This window comes from Sciurus vulgaris, assembly GCF_902686455.1.
Source record: "Sciurus vulgaris genome assembly, chromosome: 4".
NCBI classification, from domain to species: Eukaryota; Metazoa; Chordata; class Mammalia; order Rodentia; family Sciuridae; genus Sciurus; species Sciurus vulgaris.
In genome coordinates, this window is record NC_136464.1 from 25933546 (window position 1) to 25955162 (window position 21617).

Below are 21617 nucleotides of genomic sequence, written 5' to 3' on the forward strand. Positions count from 1 at the left end.
CAGGAGGCTGAGGCAGGGAGCAAAAGTTTGAAACCAGTCTGAATAACTTAACAAGACCCTGTTTCAAAATAAAAAAATTGAAAGTGCTGAGAATATAGCTCAGTGGTAAAGCACTCCTGTGTTTATCCCCCAGTACAAAGAGAAAAAGAAAAGCTCTCTAGATATTCAGGCAGAAGTCATTTGCCCATATGTCCTGCATTCTACAGGGATTTTTTTTTTTTTCTTTTTTGGTACTGGGGATTGAACCCAAGGGCACTTAACCACTAAGCCACATCCCCAGCCCTTTTTTGGATTTTATTTAGAGACAGTGTCTCACTGAGTTGCTTAACACCTTGCTAAGTTACTGAGGCTGGCTTTGAGCTTGCGATCCTCCTGCCTCAGCCTCCTGAGCTGCTAGAATTACAGGCGTGTACCACTGTGCTCGACTACAGGGATTTATTTGTTTGTTTGTTTTTTGATGCTGGGGATTGAACATAAACCTTGTGCATGCATGCACATGTTTTACCTCAGGAGGCACACCTAGCCCAAGAGATCATTCTTGTAATGAATGAGATGTTTTATAACTAATATTATATTATAATCTTATATTTATATATGTAATATATTTGTACTTATTAAGGTATCTGTGTTATATATACAATTGTTTCTAACCTGATATATAGATGTATGTTAATATACTATACAAATTATACAGCATGTTATATATATAATGTTTATCTCTATATAAACATATGTTTGTGTCCGTGTGTGTGTATGGTGCTGGGGATTGAACCCAGAGCCTTGCATATGCTAGGTGAGCACTTTATCATTGATCTATACTCCCATCCCCTTTTATGTATTACATTTTTATTTTAAGGAATACTGTGGAGATAATGCAGTTGTGAAATTGCCTGTTCATAACATGTAGAGAAGAAGGAACATGGGCTTTAATAAGAAGTTTTAATACCAGCTTTATCACTTACAGCTCTGTGTCCTGAAGCAAGTTATTCAACCTCTCTGACCTTAATTTCCCCATCTGTAGAATGGGAATACTGACGCCTGATTTGCAGGCTATCGTCAGAACCAAATGAAAAACATATGTAGTATAAGAAAACCTAATATAATGCCTGGCATATGGTAGATGCTCAGCACAAGTTAGTGCTCCTTGTCTCCCCTGTGACATAAAAGTAATTGATGTAATCAAGAAATCCCTTTGGGCTTCTCTGTAAAAGGCAAACAGTGAAATCAAGCTGGTGGTTATGTTGCAAGTAAAACAGCAGAAAGGTGGCAGCCTTCTTGTAAGAAATTATATTTTGTACAAATTACTATGGAGGGGAAAACACATTAATTATAATTTTAAAAAAGAAAAATTGTTCTTCAAACTGGAAAATGTTACAGTGCTAATTTGGGAAAATCTAAATATTAAAGATATACTTTTTCTGGAAATTTATTGTGCAACGTGGTGACTACAATTAACAATAATGTGTTATATACTTGACAAAATGCTTAAATGCTCTCATCACAAAAGAAAAAAAAAGTATATGAGCTGGATGTAGTGGTGTTTGCCTGTAATCCCAGCAATTTGGGAGGCTGAGGCAGGAGGATCAAAAGTTCCATACTACCCTCAGCTACTTTGCAAGACTCTCAGCAACTTAGTGAGACCCTGTCTCAAAATAAAAAATAAAAAGAATTGGGGATATGGCTTAGTGGTAAACCACCTCTGGGTTCAATCCCCAGTGGCCCTTCCCCCCGAAAAAGAGTATGAAGTGATAGATATGTTAATTATATTGATTTAATTATTTGGTTGTACATCTATATTGAAACTGAAACAACACATTGTACATTGTAAATATATACATTTTTAAAATTTTCAATTATATGTTTATAATGCTAGATGGTAAATAAATAAAATTCTAGCATGTTTCCTATGAAGAATATACTTTTAACTTCTGAAGTATGGATGGTAGTGTAAAATGCTGGATAAAACTGCCTTCATCTTACCACTAGGTGGCAGAAATGACAATTACATTTGTTTATTTCCTAAAGACAGGTGACTTAAAATTAGAGTAGACTAATGTTTCTCAAATATTTCTTCTATTCACATTATTTTTCTGTTGTTTTATGACTGGACATATAACTTAAAGTATTAAATATTTATTAACTTTGCTCTCGTTTTTCAGTGCTAATGAAGGCACGGGACATTTTAAGGTATTTTACTTTTATTTTTCATTCATTTTGTAAGAACTCTGTAGTACACAAATTTGGTTCAGATTAGCAACCAAATAGAGACTGTCTTATTTGATAATAAAAATATTTTAAAATAAGGTATTGGAGTATATTGAAGTATATTCAACAGGGATCTATAATAGGTTCATGAAGGGAAGAGTTATTAAGTAGGAATTTGTTATTAATTCAGAACAATGGTCTAAGGAAAAAAGTGAATAATTTTTAAAACTCTAAAACCAAGTGCTATGTTAATTTGGTGATTAACAGAATTTCAAAGCATTTTTTGCATAGTTGGCATTTAGTTAAGTATGAGCTTAAAAATTTATTTACATGTAACATGTTTGACTGAAGTTAACTTGTCCTAACTTGTTATTTCAATCATTCACTGAGATTTTAGAGGTAAGAATGCAATCCTTTGAAACATACTTAAAGTTCAGAGTTATCCTAAAGGCTCAAATCACAGGTGGCATTGTATACAGTGTTGGTGCTATAGTATGAGTTATTCAGAAAAAGGTAATTTCTTTAAAAGGGTAAATCAGGTCTTCAAGTTATTTGGGATTGTAAATAAATAAGAAATCAGTCATTTTAATCTGTTTAGATTTCCAGTGACATTTGTCAGAATTTGTACTGACAGTTGGGCAAATTATACTTGGTTGGACATACTGCTTGGTTTTGTGAACACGGAAACTTAGAGAAATTTATTAAAGCATAAAAATAGGTAGGTACTTCTGGATAAAGTACATTATAGATGTCTTTCAGAGTTCATTGTGATGGAGAGAATGCAATGTTAAGTCCCCATGATTTTTGGTGACTTTAAATCTCTTATTTGTAAAGTATCGAACTAATGGTAATTCACTTTAGAAATTGCTTTATAGCATTTGCTGTTTCATATCAATGAATGTTTCATAATACAGGTAAGAAAATGGCAGTTAAGTTTCTAAATGGTACAGTGGCAGGGTTGTATGATTCTAGTGTTCCCTGAAAACATCTGTGGGATGAGTTATGGTGTCTAGACAGGCCAACAGTTTTTAAGACTCATGAAGAAAGAATTGGAAAATAAACTGAAATGTTTAGCAAAACATGTGCATCTCGAATTTTTTATATAGTTCCTGATTATTGCACATAAAAAAAAAAAAAACCAAGATGACAGTACCATCTGTGACATACTCTTGCCAAAACAGATGGAAAGGTGATCATGCTTAGAGGTTTGATTGCTAATTTCCTGGAAATACATGGAACAAAGGAAACATTGACACCGAAGTAATAGGTCCAATGTAGATAGTGGAAAACTACTTAACAAGTAGCTCTGTTTTTTCACCAAGTAAAAGGGAAAGAAATGAAGAAAAACCTATTGATTAAAGTAACTGAAGGGACATGTAAATTAATTTCAATGTATGAGCCTTATTTGAATTTGATTTGAAAAATAATCTATAAAGAGCTTTTGAGCCGGCTGTGGTGGCACACGCCTGTAATCCCAGTCACTTGGGAGGCTAAGTCGGGAGGATTTTAAGTTCGAGGTCAGTCTGATCAACTTAGTGAGACACTGTCTCAAAATAAAAAAATGTAGGGCTGGGAATGTGGCTCAATGGTAGAGTGCTTGTCTAACATGCATGAGGCCCTGGGTTCCATCCCCAGCATGGCAAAAACAAAACAAAATTATATAAAGGGTTGTAGATGTAGTTCAGTGGGGTTTAATCCTCAGTATTGCAAAAAAATTTAAAGTTTTTAAGACAATACCTCCCAATTGGAAATTACACAAATATCCATCAACTGATGACTAGATAAACAAAATATAGCATATCCATGTGATAGGATATTATATGGCTGTAAAAAAGAATGCTGTACTGACACATGCCACAGTATGGATAAAACTTGAAAGCACTTGCTAAGTGAAAGACACTAGTAACAAAAGGTTGTCCATTTCTTGTGTGGTTCCATTTATATGAAATATCTAGAACTGGGAAGTCTACAGAAACAAAATAGATTAAATGGTTGCCAAGACTCATAAGAGAGAATGACTTAATTTATATGGGTTTTTTTGGGGGTGATGAAAACACTTGAAATTAGATAGTGATGGTAGTTGTACAACTTGGCAAAGATACTAAAATCCACTGAATTGTACACTCTTATTTATTTTTAAAATTTTTTTAGTTGTAGAGGACACAATACCTTTTTTTTTAATTTTTATGTGGTGCTGAGGATCAAGTGCCTAGTGCCTCACACATGCTAGGCAAGTGCTCTACCACTGAACCACACACAACCCCAGCCCCAAATTGTATAGTTTTGAAGGATTCATTTAATGGTACATGTATTATAGCTCAAGAGAGCTTTTTTTGTTTTTTGTTTTTTAAAAACTAAGCCATGATCCAATAGAAATTTTAAATAGAAGCATTGTTTATAATTTATTTGGTATAAGCTTTTTGAGAATATAAAAACTGTATCTGATAAATGTTAGTGTTTTAGTTTGAATTTATTACTAGTTATTATGTTTTTTTCATGACATTTTAATTTTATTCCCTCAGCCCTAAAAAATGAAATCATTTTCTTCTAGAGAAAAATAAAAATAGAAACAAATGTTGAAATTTGAACCTTACTAGATATTTTCTGATATCAAGGAATTATAGGGTGTGATAATGATTTTATACTTGGGTTTTTAAAGAGTTCTTTAGATATAAACTGAAGTATTTACAGATGAAATGTTGTGTCCTGGATTTGCTTCCAAACACATCTGGGGAATAGGGATGGAATAGGAAATAGAGTAGGTAGGATGGGAAATAGGTGAACGAATCTAAAACAAGATTGACCTTGAGTTGCTAAAGCTAGGTGATAAGTATATAGGAGTTCATTATACTATTCTTACAGTTTTCAGACATTAAATTTTCAGTTTTAACTGATAATACAGATGTTAATTTGTAGGCTTATATCTGTGAGATGTGATAAGTGTATTTTTCATAAACAAATGATTCTGTTAACTGTGTATTGTGACTGTATATTGCTAAAAGAGTCATTTACACAATTGTAGTTAAAAAATTTCGTGTGTGGCCTGGGGATATAGCTCAGTTGGTAGAGTGCTTGCCTTGCAAGCACAAGGCCCTGGGTTCAATCCCCAGCACTGACAAAAAAAAAAAAAAAATTCGTGTGTTACTGTTTATTTTTAACTTCTATATTTCTAATAGATGTTCTATGTATAGCTTTTTCTAGTATAAGTTAGTATTCTATTACTCAAAAAACTGTTTTTGTTTTTTTGTTGTTTTTTTTTTTTTTTTTGTGGTGCTGAGGATTGAACCCAGGGCCTTGTACTTGCTAGGCAAGCACTCTACTAACAGAGCTATATCCCTAGCCCTCAAAAAGCTGTTTTTGTATTTAATATGTGAATTCAAATTAAACCTGATTTACTAGGATTATACCTGGTTGTTAAATGTCTAACCCTCTAGACCTATGAATGAGTGTCATGAATCCTGTTTCTATATTTAGTATAAAAGTTTCCACAAAGCAGCACCATTTTAACTTTTCGTGTTGGGGTTCTGGCAATTTAACCCAGAGGCACTTTACCTCTGAGTTACATCCCCAGCCTTTTTTGTGTTTTGAGACAGAATCTCACTAAGTTGCTTAGGACCTCCCTGAATTGCTGAGACTGGCCTCTTTCTGGGATTACAGGCATGTGCCACCATGTTCCACGACATTTAAATATTCTGAAAAGTAAACGGAATAGAACCTCCATGTACCCATCATCAGCTTTACCAATTATTAACTAATGTCCAATTTTATTTCTTCTATACTTCCATCCACTCACCTTTCAATAGTCCCTAGCATTATGCCACTTCTGTAAACATTTCAGTGTTCTTGGAAAGATGAATCGATCTCAATCTCTCTCCACCCTTCCTGTCTCTCTCTCCTCCTCTCTCCCTCCCTCTCCTTTCCCTGCTTTCTCCTCCCTCCCCCTTGCCCTTTCACTCTCATTTTCTCTTTCTCTTTCTTTTCCCCCTGTGGTTCTAGGGATTGAACCCAGGGGCTACTGAGCTACATCCCCAGCCCCATTTTTTATCTTTTATTTTTTTGAAGCAGGGTCTTGCTAAGTTGCCCAGGCTTGCCTAGAACTTGTGACCTTCCTACATCTTAAATCGTTGTGATTATAGGCATGTGCCACTGTGCCTGATTTTTTTTTTCAATATTTTTTAGTTGGGGATGGATGTTTATTTTATTTATATGTGTTACTGAAAATCAAACCCAGTGCCTCACACATGCTATGCTAGTGCTCTATCACTGAGCCACAGCCCCAGCCCCATGACTTTTTTTTTTTAATGACCACATATCATATCTTAAAAAAATGTTACTAAATGTCCATCTTATGAAAGATTAAAATAAGATGGGCAGAACTATTCTGGTCTAAAGATTACAGAGATGTCACAATCAAATGCAATGTGTGATCCTTCTTTGAGTTAGATCAAAATAAGAACAGTTTATAAAGGATGTCATTAGAACAACTGGAGAAATTTGAGTGTGGACCTATTTACATAATTGTATCAATGTTAAAATTTTTCTGAGTACTTCCATACCACTTCTTGACAATTATGTTATAGTTAATTAGAAAAATCAAATTCCCTTACTCTGAAAAGTTAACTGCCAGTCTGTTCAGTTTTAAGTATTTCAGTGTCTGCAAATAACTCTCCAGTTGTCTAAGAAAAAAAAAAAAATACACATACACATACATAAGAAATAAAGCAAATAGAGTAAGGTATTAATAGGTGGTAAGCTAAGTGAAGGGTAGTGGAGAGTTTATTGTATTATTTTTACAACTTCTTTGTGAGTTTGTCATTTTCAAAAGCTTGAGGGTAATGAATGGAAAAATTAACAATTTTTTATTATCAAATATCTAGAGCTAGGCTCAGTGGTATACACCTATCACCCCAGCTATTTGGGCTGAGGCAGGAGGATAACTTGAGCCCAGGAGTTTGAAAGACCAGCTTGGGCAACATAGTGAAACCATATCTCAAAAGAAGAAAAAAATCTTGATGTTCAAAATTTTGTCTAAATTTTAGTATGGTTTTTGTTTTAGTTGTTAGGTCTTTAAGTTTTCTATTTCCTTTTTTATATATATATATATAATTCATTGTCAACAAGATGAAGTCACTTGTCCTGTAGTTTGTGACAGATTTAAAGTTTTTTTCATTTTGTTTTGTTTTTTTCTCCAAAATCTGCGTTTGAACCTATGACCCCACACATGCTTGGCTTGGTGGCAAGTGCTCTACCACTGAGATATAGCCCCAGTCCTTTTTATTTTGAACCAGGTCTTGCTAAATTGCCTCAATTGAGCTTGAACTTGTGATCCTCCTGCTTCGGCCTGCTGAGTAGCTGGGATTACAGGTGTGTGCCACAACACCCAGCATTTTTTTCCTCCCTCTCTTTGGCAGACTCTTGCTGTGTTGCCCTGTCTGGTCTCCAATTCCTGGGCTCAAGTGATTCTCCTACCTAAGCTTCCGGAGTAGCTGGGACTACAGGTGTGTGCCATTGCACCCTGCTTATCATGGAAAATTTTAAACTCATACAGTATTAGAATAGTATAACAAATCCCTGTGTACACTTCACTCATTCATTTATACAGTCACTCTTCTTCCTTTCATATAATTTTGAAGCAAATCCCAGACTGTATATCATTTACACATAAGTAATTCAGTTTGCTTCTAAAAGATAAGGGCAGGGCTGGGAGTGTAGTTCAGAGGTAGAGCACTTGCCTAGTATGCACAAAGCCCTGGGTTTGATCCCCAGCACAGCAAACAATAGTAATAGTAAAACAACAATAATAATAAAAATAAGTAGAAGATACGGGCTACTCTTATCCATGTACAGTGATGCATACCTGTAATTCCAATTACTTGAGATGCTCAGGCAGGAGGATCACAAGTTCAAGGCCAGCTAGAGCAACTTAGTGAGACCCTGTCTCAAAACACAGCAACAAAAGGTTCTGGGGATGTAGCTAAGTAGTAGAGCACCCCTATGTTCAATCCCCAGTACCAGAATAAATAAATATACAAATAAGTAAATAAAAGATAAGGACTACTTTAACAAACATAGTAATGATACCGGTTTTTTTTCTTACAATTTTTTTTAGTTGTTAATGGACCTTTATTTTGTTTATTTATATGTGGTGCTGAGAATCGAACCCAGTGCCTCACACATGCTGAGCCACAACCCCAGTTCCCTTCTTCCCCCCTACCCCCAATACTGGGGATTGAACCCAGGACCTGATGAATGCTGGGCAAGGCCTCCCAGCTACCTGAAAATTATTTCATAAGTTTTGTTTAAATCAGCATCTAAATAAAGTCCATATATTGTAATTGGTGGACTTATCTCTAATGCATAAATAACCCTTACATATTTTTTAGTTTAACTATCCCTACTCCATTTTGTTTTTTCTTCCTTGCAGTTTTTGTTGTCAAAGAAACCAGGTTCTAGACATTAGGTCCTGGGTGTTCTCTTTGAATTGTAAGTTTAGTACTTGAAATGAAAATGAATGAATAAATTTTATTCTGAACCTGCCCCCCTCTACACTATTTCCTCTTTATCTTTTTTCTTTTTTTTGGGGGGGGGGGGCGTGCTGGAGATCGAACTCAGGGCCTTGTGCTTATAAGGCAAGCACTCTACCGACTGAGTTATCTCTCCAGCCCCTCTTTTTTTCTTTTTTATGAGACAGGGCCTCACAGGCTGGCCTCAAAATGGGCCCAAGTGATCAGCCTCTCAAGTAGTTAGGACTACAGTTGTATTCCACCATGCTCAACATTTTTTCTTTTTCTTCCCCCTTTTTTTTTTTTTTTTTTTTGGTGGGTTAGGGATCAAATCCAGGGCCTTGATCACATTAGGTGAGCATTGTAACACTGAGCTATATCCCAGCCCTCCCTTTTATTTATTTACTTTTTTAATGGTACTAGGGATTGAACCTAGAACCTGTATGCTAGGCAAGCAGTCTACCCCTGAAGATAAACCTGCAGCCCTTTCTTGTGGTTTTGATGAGCCATTAAAATGATCCTTACTGCTTGGGAGGCTAAAGCAGGAGGATCTCAGACTAGCCTGGGTAATTTAGCAAGACCCTATTTGGAGAATATAAATAAAATAAAAAAGGGCTGGAGGTATAGCTCAGTGGTAAAGCACCCTTGGGTTCAATCTCCGGTACCACCAAGATAAATAAAATAAAATAAATAAGCCAGCAATTTCTATTAAAATCGCTTAGAGAGGGAGAACTAATAAGAATTTCTGTTTTTCTTTTTTGGAATATGAATAAACTCAAAATACCTAGTAATTTTTCTTTCAAGAAAATTGAATGAGCTTTGCTATAAAATATGCCTTAAGATATACATTTTTTAAAGATTTACATATTTTATATGTATGTATACATTTGAAAATAGATTTATCTATCTTTATTTACTTTTGTAGCCATTGGAAAAGAAGTTTGTTCGAGTTTCAGGAGAAGCAACTATTGGGCATGTAGAAAAATTCCTCAGAAGGAAAATGGGTCTTGATCCAACTTGTCAGGTACAGTGCATGTATATAAAAGGACAGGTGAAGATATGAGATTACCTTTAGTATATTGAGGAAAGAACTGTTTCATTCTTGTGAGGATTTTGTGTAGTGGCTTAATTTTATGATACTGTAGACATTGTAAGTGCCAAATGAATATTGATACCAGTGATTCCCACTCCCAACTTTGGTCACATTTTTTATTTACTGTTCATTTCATTTTGCCATCAGTGACCATTTCTTGGTGTCAGAGAAAAGCTAAGAATATAAGAAATATTTAAGAACTTCTAGTGTCTCAATTCTAGTTCTTTCTCATTTGGTAGTAGAGCAAAGATTACTTATCATCCACTTTTCTTCACTTGCTTGCAAGTGAAGTGTAATAAGCAAGCTCAAAATACTTAGAAAAGTGTCAGGGCATGGTGGTGCATGCCTGTAATCCCAGCAACTCAGGAGGCTGAGGCAGGAGGATCACAAGTTCAAGACCAGCCTCAGCAACTTGGCAAGACCCATCTTGTGCTATATCTCAGTGATTAAGCACCTCTGGGTTCAATCCCCAGTACCAAACAAACCATAGAAAATTGCAGTATCCGTCTGTCTAAGGTAGACTGTGGAGGTCCTCTCTGCCATGTCCCATGTGGAGGAGAAAAGAGTTAACTGCCGGAGGAGGATGTTGATGGTTTTTTCTATCTATTACCCAAAAAACTTACCTACTCAATAAACACACAAGAGCCAATATTCTTTTTATGAGAGGGGGTGTGATGGGTCTGGCCATACCAGCTCTGGCCTTTTATAACTACAACTTGCCCAACTCTCTTTTATTTATAGACACATAGGTAAAGGAGGCCAGGACTGGGAAGAGCTTCTTCTGTGATAGACAGGATAGGGTGGAGTTAGCGGAGCCATCCTCTTAGGGGAAAAATTCCAGAAGACAGAACCATTCCCACCACTGCACCATATACTTCCCAGCAGTTCATTAGAAACCAGGCCTATACATCCTATGGCTCAACCTCATCTGATTCTGCTAAATAAGGACAGCTTTCCACATCAGACCCTATTGGTTTTGGCAGATATTTTGTTTTTGTTTTTACTTTTTTTCAGTGCTGGGAGTTGAACCCAGGGCTTTGCACCTGATAGGCAAGTGCTCTACCACTGAGCTGTATTCTAGCCCTCCTTATTGGTTTCTTTTTGGGGGCATTTACTACTAAGTTATATCCCCAGACATTTTTTTATTTTGAAACAGGGTCTCACTAAGTTGCTTAGGGCCTTGCTAAGTTGCTGAGGCTGACCTTGAACTTGTGATCCTCCTGCCTCGACCTCCCAGTTCGTTGGGATTACAGGCATGCACCACCAGGTCCAGCCTTCCCTATTAGTTTTTTTTAAGGATTGCAAAATATCTCCTTTTGCTCTCAAACACCACCAAAAAGCAAAAAAATAAACAAATAAAACCCCTCCTATTCTAGCTATATAATATTTTCTTATAAACTCTAAACCTCAAATCTTATATATTATTGAACATTAAAGATACACATAGTTCTAGTTATGTAGGTCCAGTGAAAATGCACATTTATATAGCATTGCTTTTTCATGAATAGTCAAATTTATAAGAAGTTTTTGTTATTCTCCATTATGTGTAAAATTCATAGAATATTTTTTATCTAAAATATCCTGTTTGCTCTTGAGTAAATTGGTAGTTACATTAAAATGATTGAAATTTTGTTAATGTTTTTAGTACCTGTATCCACTAGTACTAAAAGTATATATTAAACCAAATTAAAGTGATCTCTCTGAGTTTGACATGCTGGTTGTATCTCATGTTCAATGAAAATTAGAAATAATTTATTACCTTGTAACCATGGCATAATTGAGGCTCTTAGACTTTGGGTTAGAAACTGTTGTTTAAGGACTCCTGGACAAAGCATTGTGAGCGATCCCATCATAGTCTAGTATTTCTAAAAGCATAAGTCAGAAGACTTGCTTCTGATCATACAGGATAACTGAGAAGAAATACCCAGGTCCTCTCTAGGATTTAGATTATTTCCTCTATAGCTAGATTTTGATCAGAGCACAATTTCCATTCATAAGTGCCACATTTGATGATTTAAAAGAGATTTGATTGTGAGGACTGTGGATGAAACTCAGTGATAAGCATTTTCAATCACCTAGTTCAATCACCAATTCTGGGAGGAAAAAAAACAAAAAAATCAAAAACCCAGAAAACTGATTGCCAAAACTCAAAGTTGGTGCCCCCCCATATATTATTTTTTAATTGACAAAAGTATCTATTAATCATACACCTGATGTTTTAAAATATGTATACTATGTGGAATGGCTAAATCAAGATAATTAGCTAATTAGCATAGTACTACCTGTGCTTTTCCCCCCACCCATTAAGTAAGAACGCTTAAAATTTCTACTCTCAGCTATTAGCCTGTGCAAGGCTCTGGATTTACTAACTAGCACCAGAAAAAAAAAAAAAAAAAATCATTCTTATTAACTGTCATCACCATGTTATTAAATAGACCTTTTCTAAGTTGATTTATTATATAAAAATGTGAGTTTCTTTTTTCCTCATGTCATAGAATTCAAGGTTTAGAGCATTTAAAAATAAAATGATATAAATTTGTTTCAAACTTTTTCTCTGTCAACTTGTTAGCTCTCTTACGTAAATATTCCTTTCTTATTCAGCTACTTTTTAGGTGGTAATATTCATAAATTACTGTTCACCAAAATATTAAAATAATGCTGCAGAGAATTACCAAATATTTAGACTTTTTAATTTGTGACTATAATAGTTTAAGCTTTTTTTTAAAAAATAATTTTTAGTTGTAGATGGACACAATGCCTTTGTTTTATTTATTTTTATGTGGTGCTGAGGATCCAACCCAGTGCCTCACCCGTGCTAGGCAAGCACATTACCACTGAGCCACAACCCCAGCCCAGTTTAAGCTTGATTTCTTTTAATTTTTTAGTTATAGATGGACACAGTACCTTTATTGTATTTATTTACTTTTATGTGGTACTGAGGATTGAACCCAGTGTTTCACATGTGCTAGACAAGCGCTCCACCACTGAGCCACAACCCCAGTTCTTGTTTAATCTTTCTAAATCCAAGAAAGGGTAAATAATGAAGTTACTCCCACCCACCCCCTTTGGTACCAGGAATTGAACCCAGGGGCTCTTAACCACTGAGCTACATCCCCAACCCTTTTGTGTATTTTATTTAGAGACAGGGTCTTGTTAAGTTGCTTAGAGCCTCGCTAAAGAGCAGAGGCTGTCTTTGAACTTGCAGTCCTCCTGCCTTAGCCTCCTAAGCTGCTGGAATTATGGGTATGTGCCACCATGCCCAGCTAAAAGTTACTTCTAATATGAACAAAACATTGAGCTGGGTAACTACTAATCAGAATAAAATTTTTTGTGTCCCCAGTCCCTTGGGTCTACTGTGCAGACTTTCTTTAAACTAGTCAGTCATAGGTTGGTAATGTGTGTTTCATTTGCAGATATGTGACCTTGATATGTGGTTACTTACTAGCAGGAAGTAATAATTATCAGAGTACTGCTAAATAATAAACTACCTTTAGGGCTGGGGAGATAGCTCAGCTGGTAGAGTGCTTGCCTTGCAAGCACAAGGCCCTGAGTTCGATCCCCAGTACCGCAAAAAAAAAAAAAAAATAATAATAATAATAATAATAAACTACCTTTAAAATTACTTGTTACAGATCAAAATAATAAAGGAGTTGGACGTTGTAGCACATGTGTAATCCGATGATTTGGGAGGCTGAGGCAGGAGGATCTCAGTCACTTAGCAAAACCCTGCATCAAAATAAAATATAGAGGGCTGGAGTTGTAGCTCAATGGTAGAGCGCTTGCCTAGCATGTATGAGGCACTGGGTTCGATTCTCGGTACCACATATAAATAAATAAAATAAGGGTCTATCAACAACTGTTTTATATATATATATATATATGTATATTTTTATAAATATATATATATGGCTGGGAATATATTAATCATGTTTTAAGTTCTCAGAGATTCAAGGAATCATTTGAATATAGTTTATTCTGTGCTGTTGTCCTTCTCTGTCCTCCAGTATTCTTCCCATTTTACCTTATTCTCTTTTGTTAAAAGTTTCTAAAATCTTTCTCAAGAATGTTTAGTTGGTCTTCAATAAAATAGCAAAGTCTAGTCTGGAAGTAATTATGTTGATAGTTCCCCGCTTCGTTTCTTCAGATGGTATTTTGCAGGAAGGTAGTCTGATGTGTGCTTGTTTTCCCATAGGTAGATATCATTTGTGGTGATCACTTGCTGGAGCAGTACCAAACTCTTAGGGAAATCCGACGTGCAATAGGTGATGCAGCAATGCAGGTAGGTCTCAGACTATATCAAGTTTATGTTGAATACAAATTATTTAATGAAAGAAAAAAGTACTGGGCACAGTGCCATATGCCTATAATCCCATCAACTTGGGAGACCAAGGCAGGAATACTGCAAGTTCAAGGTCAGCCTAGGCAACTTAGCAAGACCCTGTCTCAAAATAAAAACTAAAACGAGTGGCAAAGCACCTCTGAATTCATTCCCTAGAATGGAAGGAAGTTCCATGTTATCTCATAAAATTTTCATAAATATCCATAATTTATTACAATTACCCAGACTATAAATAATAATTAGTTAATATTTATTGAATATTTACTGCATAATCACAACTTGGTCTCAGTGGTTTGTGTGGATTAGCTCATTTATTCCTCACAGTGAATCTGTGAGTTTGATATTCTTTTTTTGGGTGAGTTCTGGGGATTGAATTCAACCACTGAGCCACATCCCCACCCCTATTTTGTATTTTATTTAGAGACAGGGTCTCACTGAGTTTCTTAGCACCTTGCTTTTGCTGTGACTGGCTTTGAACTTGCAATCCTCCTGTCTCAGACTCCTGAGCCACTGGGATTACAGTTGTATGCCACTGTGCCTTGCTGAGGTTGGTATTCTTTTATGCCTCCTTTTAAAGATAAGGACACTAAGGTACAGAAAGGACATGTAACTTCGCATAGGGAGTTAGTGATGAGCCAGGGTTCAAATGCCAACCAGTTCAATTCTAGAAGTTTCACTCTTTTTCTGTGTCTCATATTGCAGTAGAGTTTTAAAGGCTACTAGGCCAGTTCAGCGATGTACTTAATGATTTGGATGCATTCTGAGAAATGCATCATTAGGTGATTTTGCTGTTATATGAATATACAATGTACTTTTACAAACTAGATGGTATAACCCACTACACATCTAGCCTTTACTATAATCTTACGGGACCACTGTTGTTTATGCAGTTCATTATTGTGCGTGTGACTGTCTATCCATAAGAATACCTCTTTAAGAAAAATTTATACACTGAGAGCAGTGGTATAGTTCTATAATTCTAGCTACTTAGGAGGCTGAGGCTTGAGGATCACTTGAATTCAGGAGAGATTGAGACCAGCCTAAACAGTGAGACCCCCCACCTCAAAATAAATAAATAAATAAATGACTTTTTTATAAAAAGAAAAATTTGTAGATATTTATTAGACCATAGAAATTTACAGGAACTGGGGAGATAGCTCAGCTGGTAGAGTGCTTGCCTTGCAAGCACAAGGCCCTGAGTTCGATCCCCAGTACCGCAAAAAAAAAAGAAAAGAAAAGAAAAAGAAGAAATTTACATACAATTTCTAGCTGAATAGGTTGAGTTTTTTTTTTTTTTTTAATGTGTGTGGTACCTGGGATTTGAGTCCAGGGGTGCTCTACTACTGAGCTGTGTCCCAGACCTTTTTAAATTTTTTTTATTTTCAGACAGGGTGTTGCTAAATTGCCCATTTGGCTTTGAGCTTGTCATCCTTCTGCCTCAGCTCCCAAGCCACCAGGATTATAGGCATGTGCAAGGTTGCCCAGCTTATTTGTTTTGTTTGTTTCTGAGATGGGAATCTCACTCTGTTGCCCAGGCTGGTTTCAAACTCCTGGGCTCAAGTGATCCTTTTACCTCCGCCTCCAGAGTGCTGAGAGTACAGGCATGTGCCACCACGCCTGGTTTTTTTTTTGTTTTTTTGTTTTTTTGTTTTTTGTTTTTTGTTTTTTTTTTTGGTGCTTTAATAACCTGTTAATGTGAATGGGAATATAATGGAAAGTTCTCTAGTCTGGATAATAAAAAAGCAAGATAGATTCTGAAATTTTAGTGAAGAGAAAAGTAAGATAAGACTCTATTTAAGAAGAGTTTAGCAGAATATTCTAATGTATTCCTGAATCTAGAGTGATAAACTATTTTATGAGCTATATAGCTCTGAGATGCTTATAATGAATTAACAAAGATTTGTTGAATTCTGAGCTTAAACAGATGTTTAATTGGTTAGAAATATTATTTTGGTATAATTACCTATGTGTACTTGATTGGATGGAACTATTTAAAGTTCAGACGCAGAATATTGTATGAATTATCTTGTTAGTGTAGATTATACAGTTCCTTTGAAGAAGCAGAAAATACACTCTTCTCCTTATATAAGTTCATATATATCATGATATATTTTAATTGACATATAGAAAAATGCATGAGTTTTTATTACAACCTCAAAAGTAATTCTAGTAGCCTTTTCATGGTCATCTATACACAGGCACAGAGCAGCCAAAAATTTGAGTTGCCTGTTATACAAAGTCCTTGCTAAGGTTATTTATTTGCCTTCTTTCTTATTATTTATTTACTTATTTATTTGTGCTGGGGACTGAATGTGGGGCCTCACACATACCAGGCAAGTGCTCTACCACTGAGCCACAACCCCAACCCCCAGCCCCTACCTTCTTGTTTCAGTGTCATCTTCTAAAAAAGTAACTTTTTATGATATATTTAGTGCCTTTCTTTTCACATTTTTATACTTTTTTTTGTTTCTGCTTTAACTCTTTAAAATGACCACAATCAAGGTTAGGGATATAGCTGAGTTAGGGATATAGAACACTTTCCTAGCCTGCATAAGATCCTGGGGTTTGACCCCCAACACTGAAAAGAAAGAAAGAGAGAGGAAAAAAGACTCAGAAATACTGCATAGTAGAATACTTCATTCAGGCATGAGTTATAGTGTTATTGTCTATGACTTGAATATTCATGAATCAACAATATGTATTAATTTTTTTTTTTTTAACAGAACACATAACCAGATTATATATGGTAATGAAAATTACCAGAGACTTGTAGGAACCTAATCTTATATTTCCCTTAGGGGCAGTGGTTTAGCATATACTAACTCATGACTAATCTTTTTTTTTTTTTTTTTTTTTTTTTTTTGTATTTTTTTTTTAGTTTTTGGGGGGCACAATACCTTTATTTTATTTTTATATGGTGCTGAGGATTGAACCCAGGGCCTCATGCATGCTAGGCGAGCACTCTACCACTGAGCCACAACCCCTGCTCAGATCATGACTAATCTTGTTATCTCAACTAACAAGAATCTATATGCTGTGAGTGCATTCTATAAAGTTCAAAAATAGGCAGTAGTAGCCTATGACAGTTGAAGGGTAGTCAGTGTTTAGAAGTGCATGTTGACTGGATTCTAATCTGCCAGAAACATTTCATAACTTGATTTGGATTGTAATTACATGGGTATATTACAAATATGGAAGTTTACATGTTGTACACTTAATTCGAAAAGTCTTTTTAAAAGGAAAAAAATTAAAAAAGAAAAACCTTGGGGTGGTAGAATGCATGAGGTCCTGGGTTTAATCCCTAGCACCAGCACCATACAGAAATAAAACAATCTTGAACTTAGTAAGTTGTTAAAGTAATATTAATGGGGTAATTCTGAAACTATTTTCTGTATATTACAAGATTAAACAAACTGGGCATGGTGGCATACGCCTAAAGTCCCAGTGGCTCAGGAGGCTGAGGCAGGAGGATCATAAGTTTGAGATCAGCCTCAGAACTTAGCAAGGACCTAAGCAACTTAGTGACCTCATCTTAAAATAAAAAAATGAATGGGCTGGGTGTTGTGGCTCAGTGGTAGAATTCTTGCCTAGCATGTGGGAGGCACTGGGTTCGATTCTCAGCACCACATATAAATAAATAAATAATAAAGATCCATCAACAACTAAAAAACATTTTAAAAAATGAAAAAGGCTGGGGATGTGGCTCAGTGGTTAAGTACCTCTGGGTTCAATCCCCAGTAACCCCCCATCCCCGCCCCGCAAAAAAAAAAAAAAAAAAAGATGAAACAAATGAGTAAACATGGGCTGGGGTTGTGGCTCAGTGGCAGAGTGCTTGCCTGGCATATGTGAGACACTGGGTTCAATTCTCAGCACCACATATAAATAATTGAATAAAATAAAGGTCTATCAACACCTAAATAAAATATTTTTTAAAAAATGAGGGCTGGGGAGATAGCTCAGTTGATAGAGTGCTTGTCTTGCAAGCACAGGGCCCTGGGTTTGATCACCAGCACTGCAAAAAAAAACGAGTAAACATGTTGATATTGTTGGGTACTATGGTCCTCACTATGACAGAAGGGAAAAATACAAACATGAAAGGAGAAGAGGGAAAGAACCCTGTGGTATTAGATTAGATTAGAGGTGTGACTTCATGGTTTTTTTATTTAGTTTTTTATTTTTGGTACCTTTTTAAATTATTTTATTTCATTTAATGATATTTAGACTTTTTTAAGGAAATTGTAAGTTTGTATAACTTAGATAACAACACTTACATTTAACTGAGCAATGGAAGGATGTATGGCTCCAGGGCTAATTATTCCCTTGTACCTTAAGATTATAAGGTTACAATTATCCTTCAGTTATAAGCACACTTCTGTTATTTTGACAAGAGTGAGTTTGTCAGAGTAGCAAAGGTAATTAGTAGTAAAATAATTCAGGGCTTTTATTTTTTTAAATAACTATCATTTTTACTTGTATTAAATGTGTGACTTAAAAAAAAAGGAGAGGACTTAGCCATCTTTCTGTTCTCCGCAAAAGTAATTAGCTGGGTGTGCTGGCACACGCCTGTAATCCCAGCAACTTGGCTGAGGCAGGAGGATCAAATTGGAGGCCAGCCTCAGCAACTTAGTGAGACACTGTCTGAAAATTAAAAATAAAAAGGGCTGGGTTGCAGCACAGTGGTAAAGTGTCTGGTTCAGCCCCTAGTACCACAGAATGAATGAATGAATGAATGAATGAATGAATGAATGAATGAATGAATGGTATGATGTACATTATAGAAGACTCACTGATTGAATAATGTCTAATCTCTTTTGTGCCTCTATAACAAAATACCTGAAGAAGAATAACTTACAAAGTAAAGAAGTTTATTTGCCTTGTGATTCTGATGACCGAAAGACCCAAACAGCATAGTGCTTGTGTCTTTGCCAGGGACTCCTGACTGAGAAGTGGAAAGGGATCCAGCAGTGTTCATAAGGGATACGTGTATAAGAGAGTGAGCTGAGATAACTGAACTTGCTTTTTAACAACCCATTCTCAGGGAATAGATCCAGTCCTGTAAAAGACCTGACCCACTCCCTTGATACAGCATTAATTCATTCATGAGGGTAGAGCCCCATATCCATGTCCTAATCACCTTCCCCTAGACTACTTTTTTTTTTTTTTTTTTTTTTGGTACTGGAGATTGAACTCAGGGGCACTTAACCACTGAGCCACATCCCCAGCCCTTTTGTGTATTTTATTTAGAGACAGGGTCTCACTGAGTTGCTTAGCACCTCACTGAGTTTCTGAGGCTGTCTTTGAGCTCGAGATTCTCCTGCCTCAGCTTCCTAAGCTGCTGGGATTACAGGTGTGTACCATCAGGCCAAGTGACTATCTCTTCCATTGTCTCTACACTGCCACACTGTTACTCAGAGAAGTCCTTGGTACATTTCCCATTGAGTCTTTGCTTTTAGCTAATTTTTCAGTCCATAGGAAAGTAAAAAGAGTACATTATAAAAGTGGGTTACTTACTGAATACAGCCTTGGTAAGGGCACAGAGAATTAAGACCTGTTATCAAAAGGGGAAATAGACACCCACAAAAAAAGCTGATAAAAAGACTTGGAAACAGATCATCTGGAATCATTTAGTATAAACTTAAGTTGCCCAACAGCCCTAAGGACAATTGAAGGAAGGATATAAACTGCATGATTAATTTTAGGCTTCCCTAAATGGGTAAGAGTTGTGAAGTATCATTATTTACAATAATAGTAAATTGCACTTAAGTGAAAATGAACATTTCTTTTCTCTTCCTTTTTTTTAGTGGTACTGGCAGTTGAACCAAGGACACTCTACCACTGAGCTACATCCTCAGTCCTTATTTTGACGGGGGTACTGGGGACTGAATTCAGGGGCACTCGACCACTGAGCTACATCCCCTACCCTATTTTGTATTTTATTTAGAGACAGGGTCTCACTGAGTTGCATAATGCCTTGCTTTTGCTGAGGCTGACTTTGAACTTGTGGTCCTCCTGTCTCAGCCTCCTGAGCCGTTGGGATTACAGTCATGTGCCACTGCTCCCAGCCCAATTTTTATTTTTATTTTGAGACAGGGTCTCCCTAAATTGCTGAGGCTGACTTCAAACTTGAATTCTCTTGCCTCTGCCTCTCCAGTTGCTGGAATTACAGGCATGAGCCACTGCACCTGGCTAAACATTTCATTTCTTAAACAGATCCATGATGCTTTATGGTAGTTGAGTCTCTTTTTTTTTTTTTTTTTTTTTTTATAGTCAAATCTAGTGCTTGGGTATTCTATTAAGTAGTCTATGGAGAAGAAAAGACATATCTTTTATCCATCTTTGGAGAATTGTTTAGTCATAAACAACCTTGGTTGCTGGACCCCAAGGCATGTGTCTATCTATAATTACATAACTAGGGACACTGAGGAGGGAGAATCACAAGTTTGAGGCCAGCCTCAGCCACTTAGTGAGATCCTGTTTCAAAAAAATTAAAAGAACTGGGGGTGTAGTTTAGTGGTAACACATCCTGGGTTCAATTCCCAGTACAAAAAAAAAAAAAAAGATTTGACATGATCATTTGCATAACTAGTTTTCAAGCAACTACAAAAGTCTTTTCTCTCCCTCCCTTTTTCAGGATGGTCTGCTTGTCCTGCATTATGGTCTTGTGGTTTCTCCTCTGAAAATAACTTGAAGATGCTAGGCATACTATGAGGAAGGAAGCAAAGTAAGATTTCTACAGGACTGTATCTCACCAAAGATTTCTGCAAAACATGTAATAACTACTACGCTGTGCTGTTCAAGACATACCTTATCTACTTTCAGCACCAGGAATCCTAGCATATAGAGATACAGTTGGAACGATGGAATGCACCTGTTTCACTAGAGACTATAAGTAAAAAGCACCAGAGCTCAGGGGAAATTTTTCAAAACAACATATTTTAAAATTCCTTGTGATTCCATATACTTTGACATTGATTTTTTTGCTTCCCATCTTTGAGGTAAAATGATCAGTTTTCTCCTTTGTTGAGCCATGTCCCTTTCAAGTTGGCAGTAAGGATTCTGTTCTGTGGAACAGCATCAGTTGGACAGTCATCCTTTTGAGAAAAAGACGTATAAAGAGGCATGCTTTTGAATGGGAGATTCAAAGCCAGTCTTTGTTAAACCGCAGGGTATACTCTCAAAGACCAAAACTACTGGCTGCTTTTGTACGTTGCCATCATATTTTGAACTTGTGATTTTTTTTTGTTTGTTTTTGTTTTTCTTAATACCAGCAATACTACTAAAGAAATGTTTGTTCATAAAATGGATGAATTATCATTCTGTGTGAAGAGACTGTTTCCTGGAGGGTTTATGGACTGTGTTATAAGCCTTCAGTGTAATAAGACTTCTTAACATATCTTACAATAAGAGGTGCTTATTTGTGATGACATATTTAATTTTATTTGCATACATAGTATGAATCATTGATACCTTATAATGG

At 36.1% G+C, this 21617-nt stretch overlaps 1 protein-coding gene across 6 annotated transcripts in view; it reads left to right on the forward strand.

The window, feature by feature from the left end:
* The window catches only part of PCGF6 (polycomb group ring finger 6), a 31515-nt gene extending 9898 nt beyond the window's left edge, over window positions 1-21617 (forward strand). The window contains exons 7-11 of one of the 6 annotated variants that reach the window (XM_079136350.1): window positions 2160-2187; window positions 9634-9732; window positions 13994-14080; window positions 19070-19133; window positions 20772-21617. In XM_079136350.1, coding sequence (XP_078992476.1) covers window positions 2160-2187; window positions 9634-9732; window positions 13994-14080; window positions 19070-19114 — 259 coding nt within the window. In that variant the 3' untranslated portion in view covers window positions 19115-19133; window positions 20772-21617. Of the gene's footprint in view, window positions 1-2159; window positions 2188-7616; window positions 7704-9633; window positions 9733-13993; window positions 14081-18979; window positions 19134-20771 lie in introns of those variants that run through there. The other 5 variants (XM_079136348.1, XM_079136349.1, XM_079136351.1 and 2 more) reach the window with 5 other exon arrangements.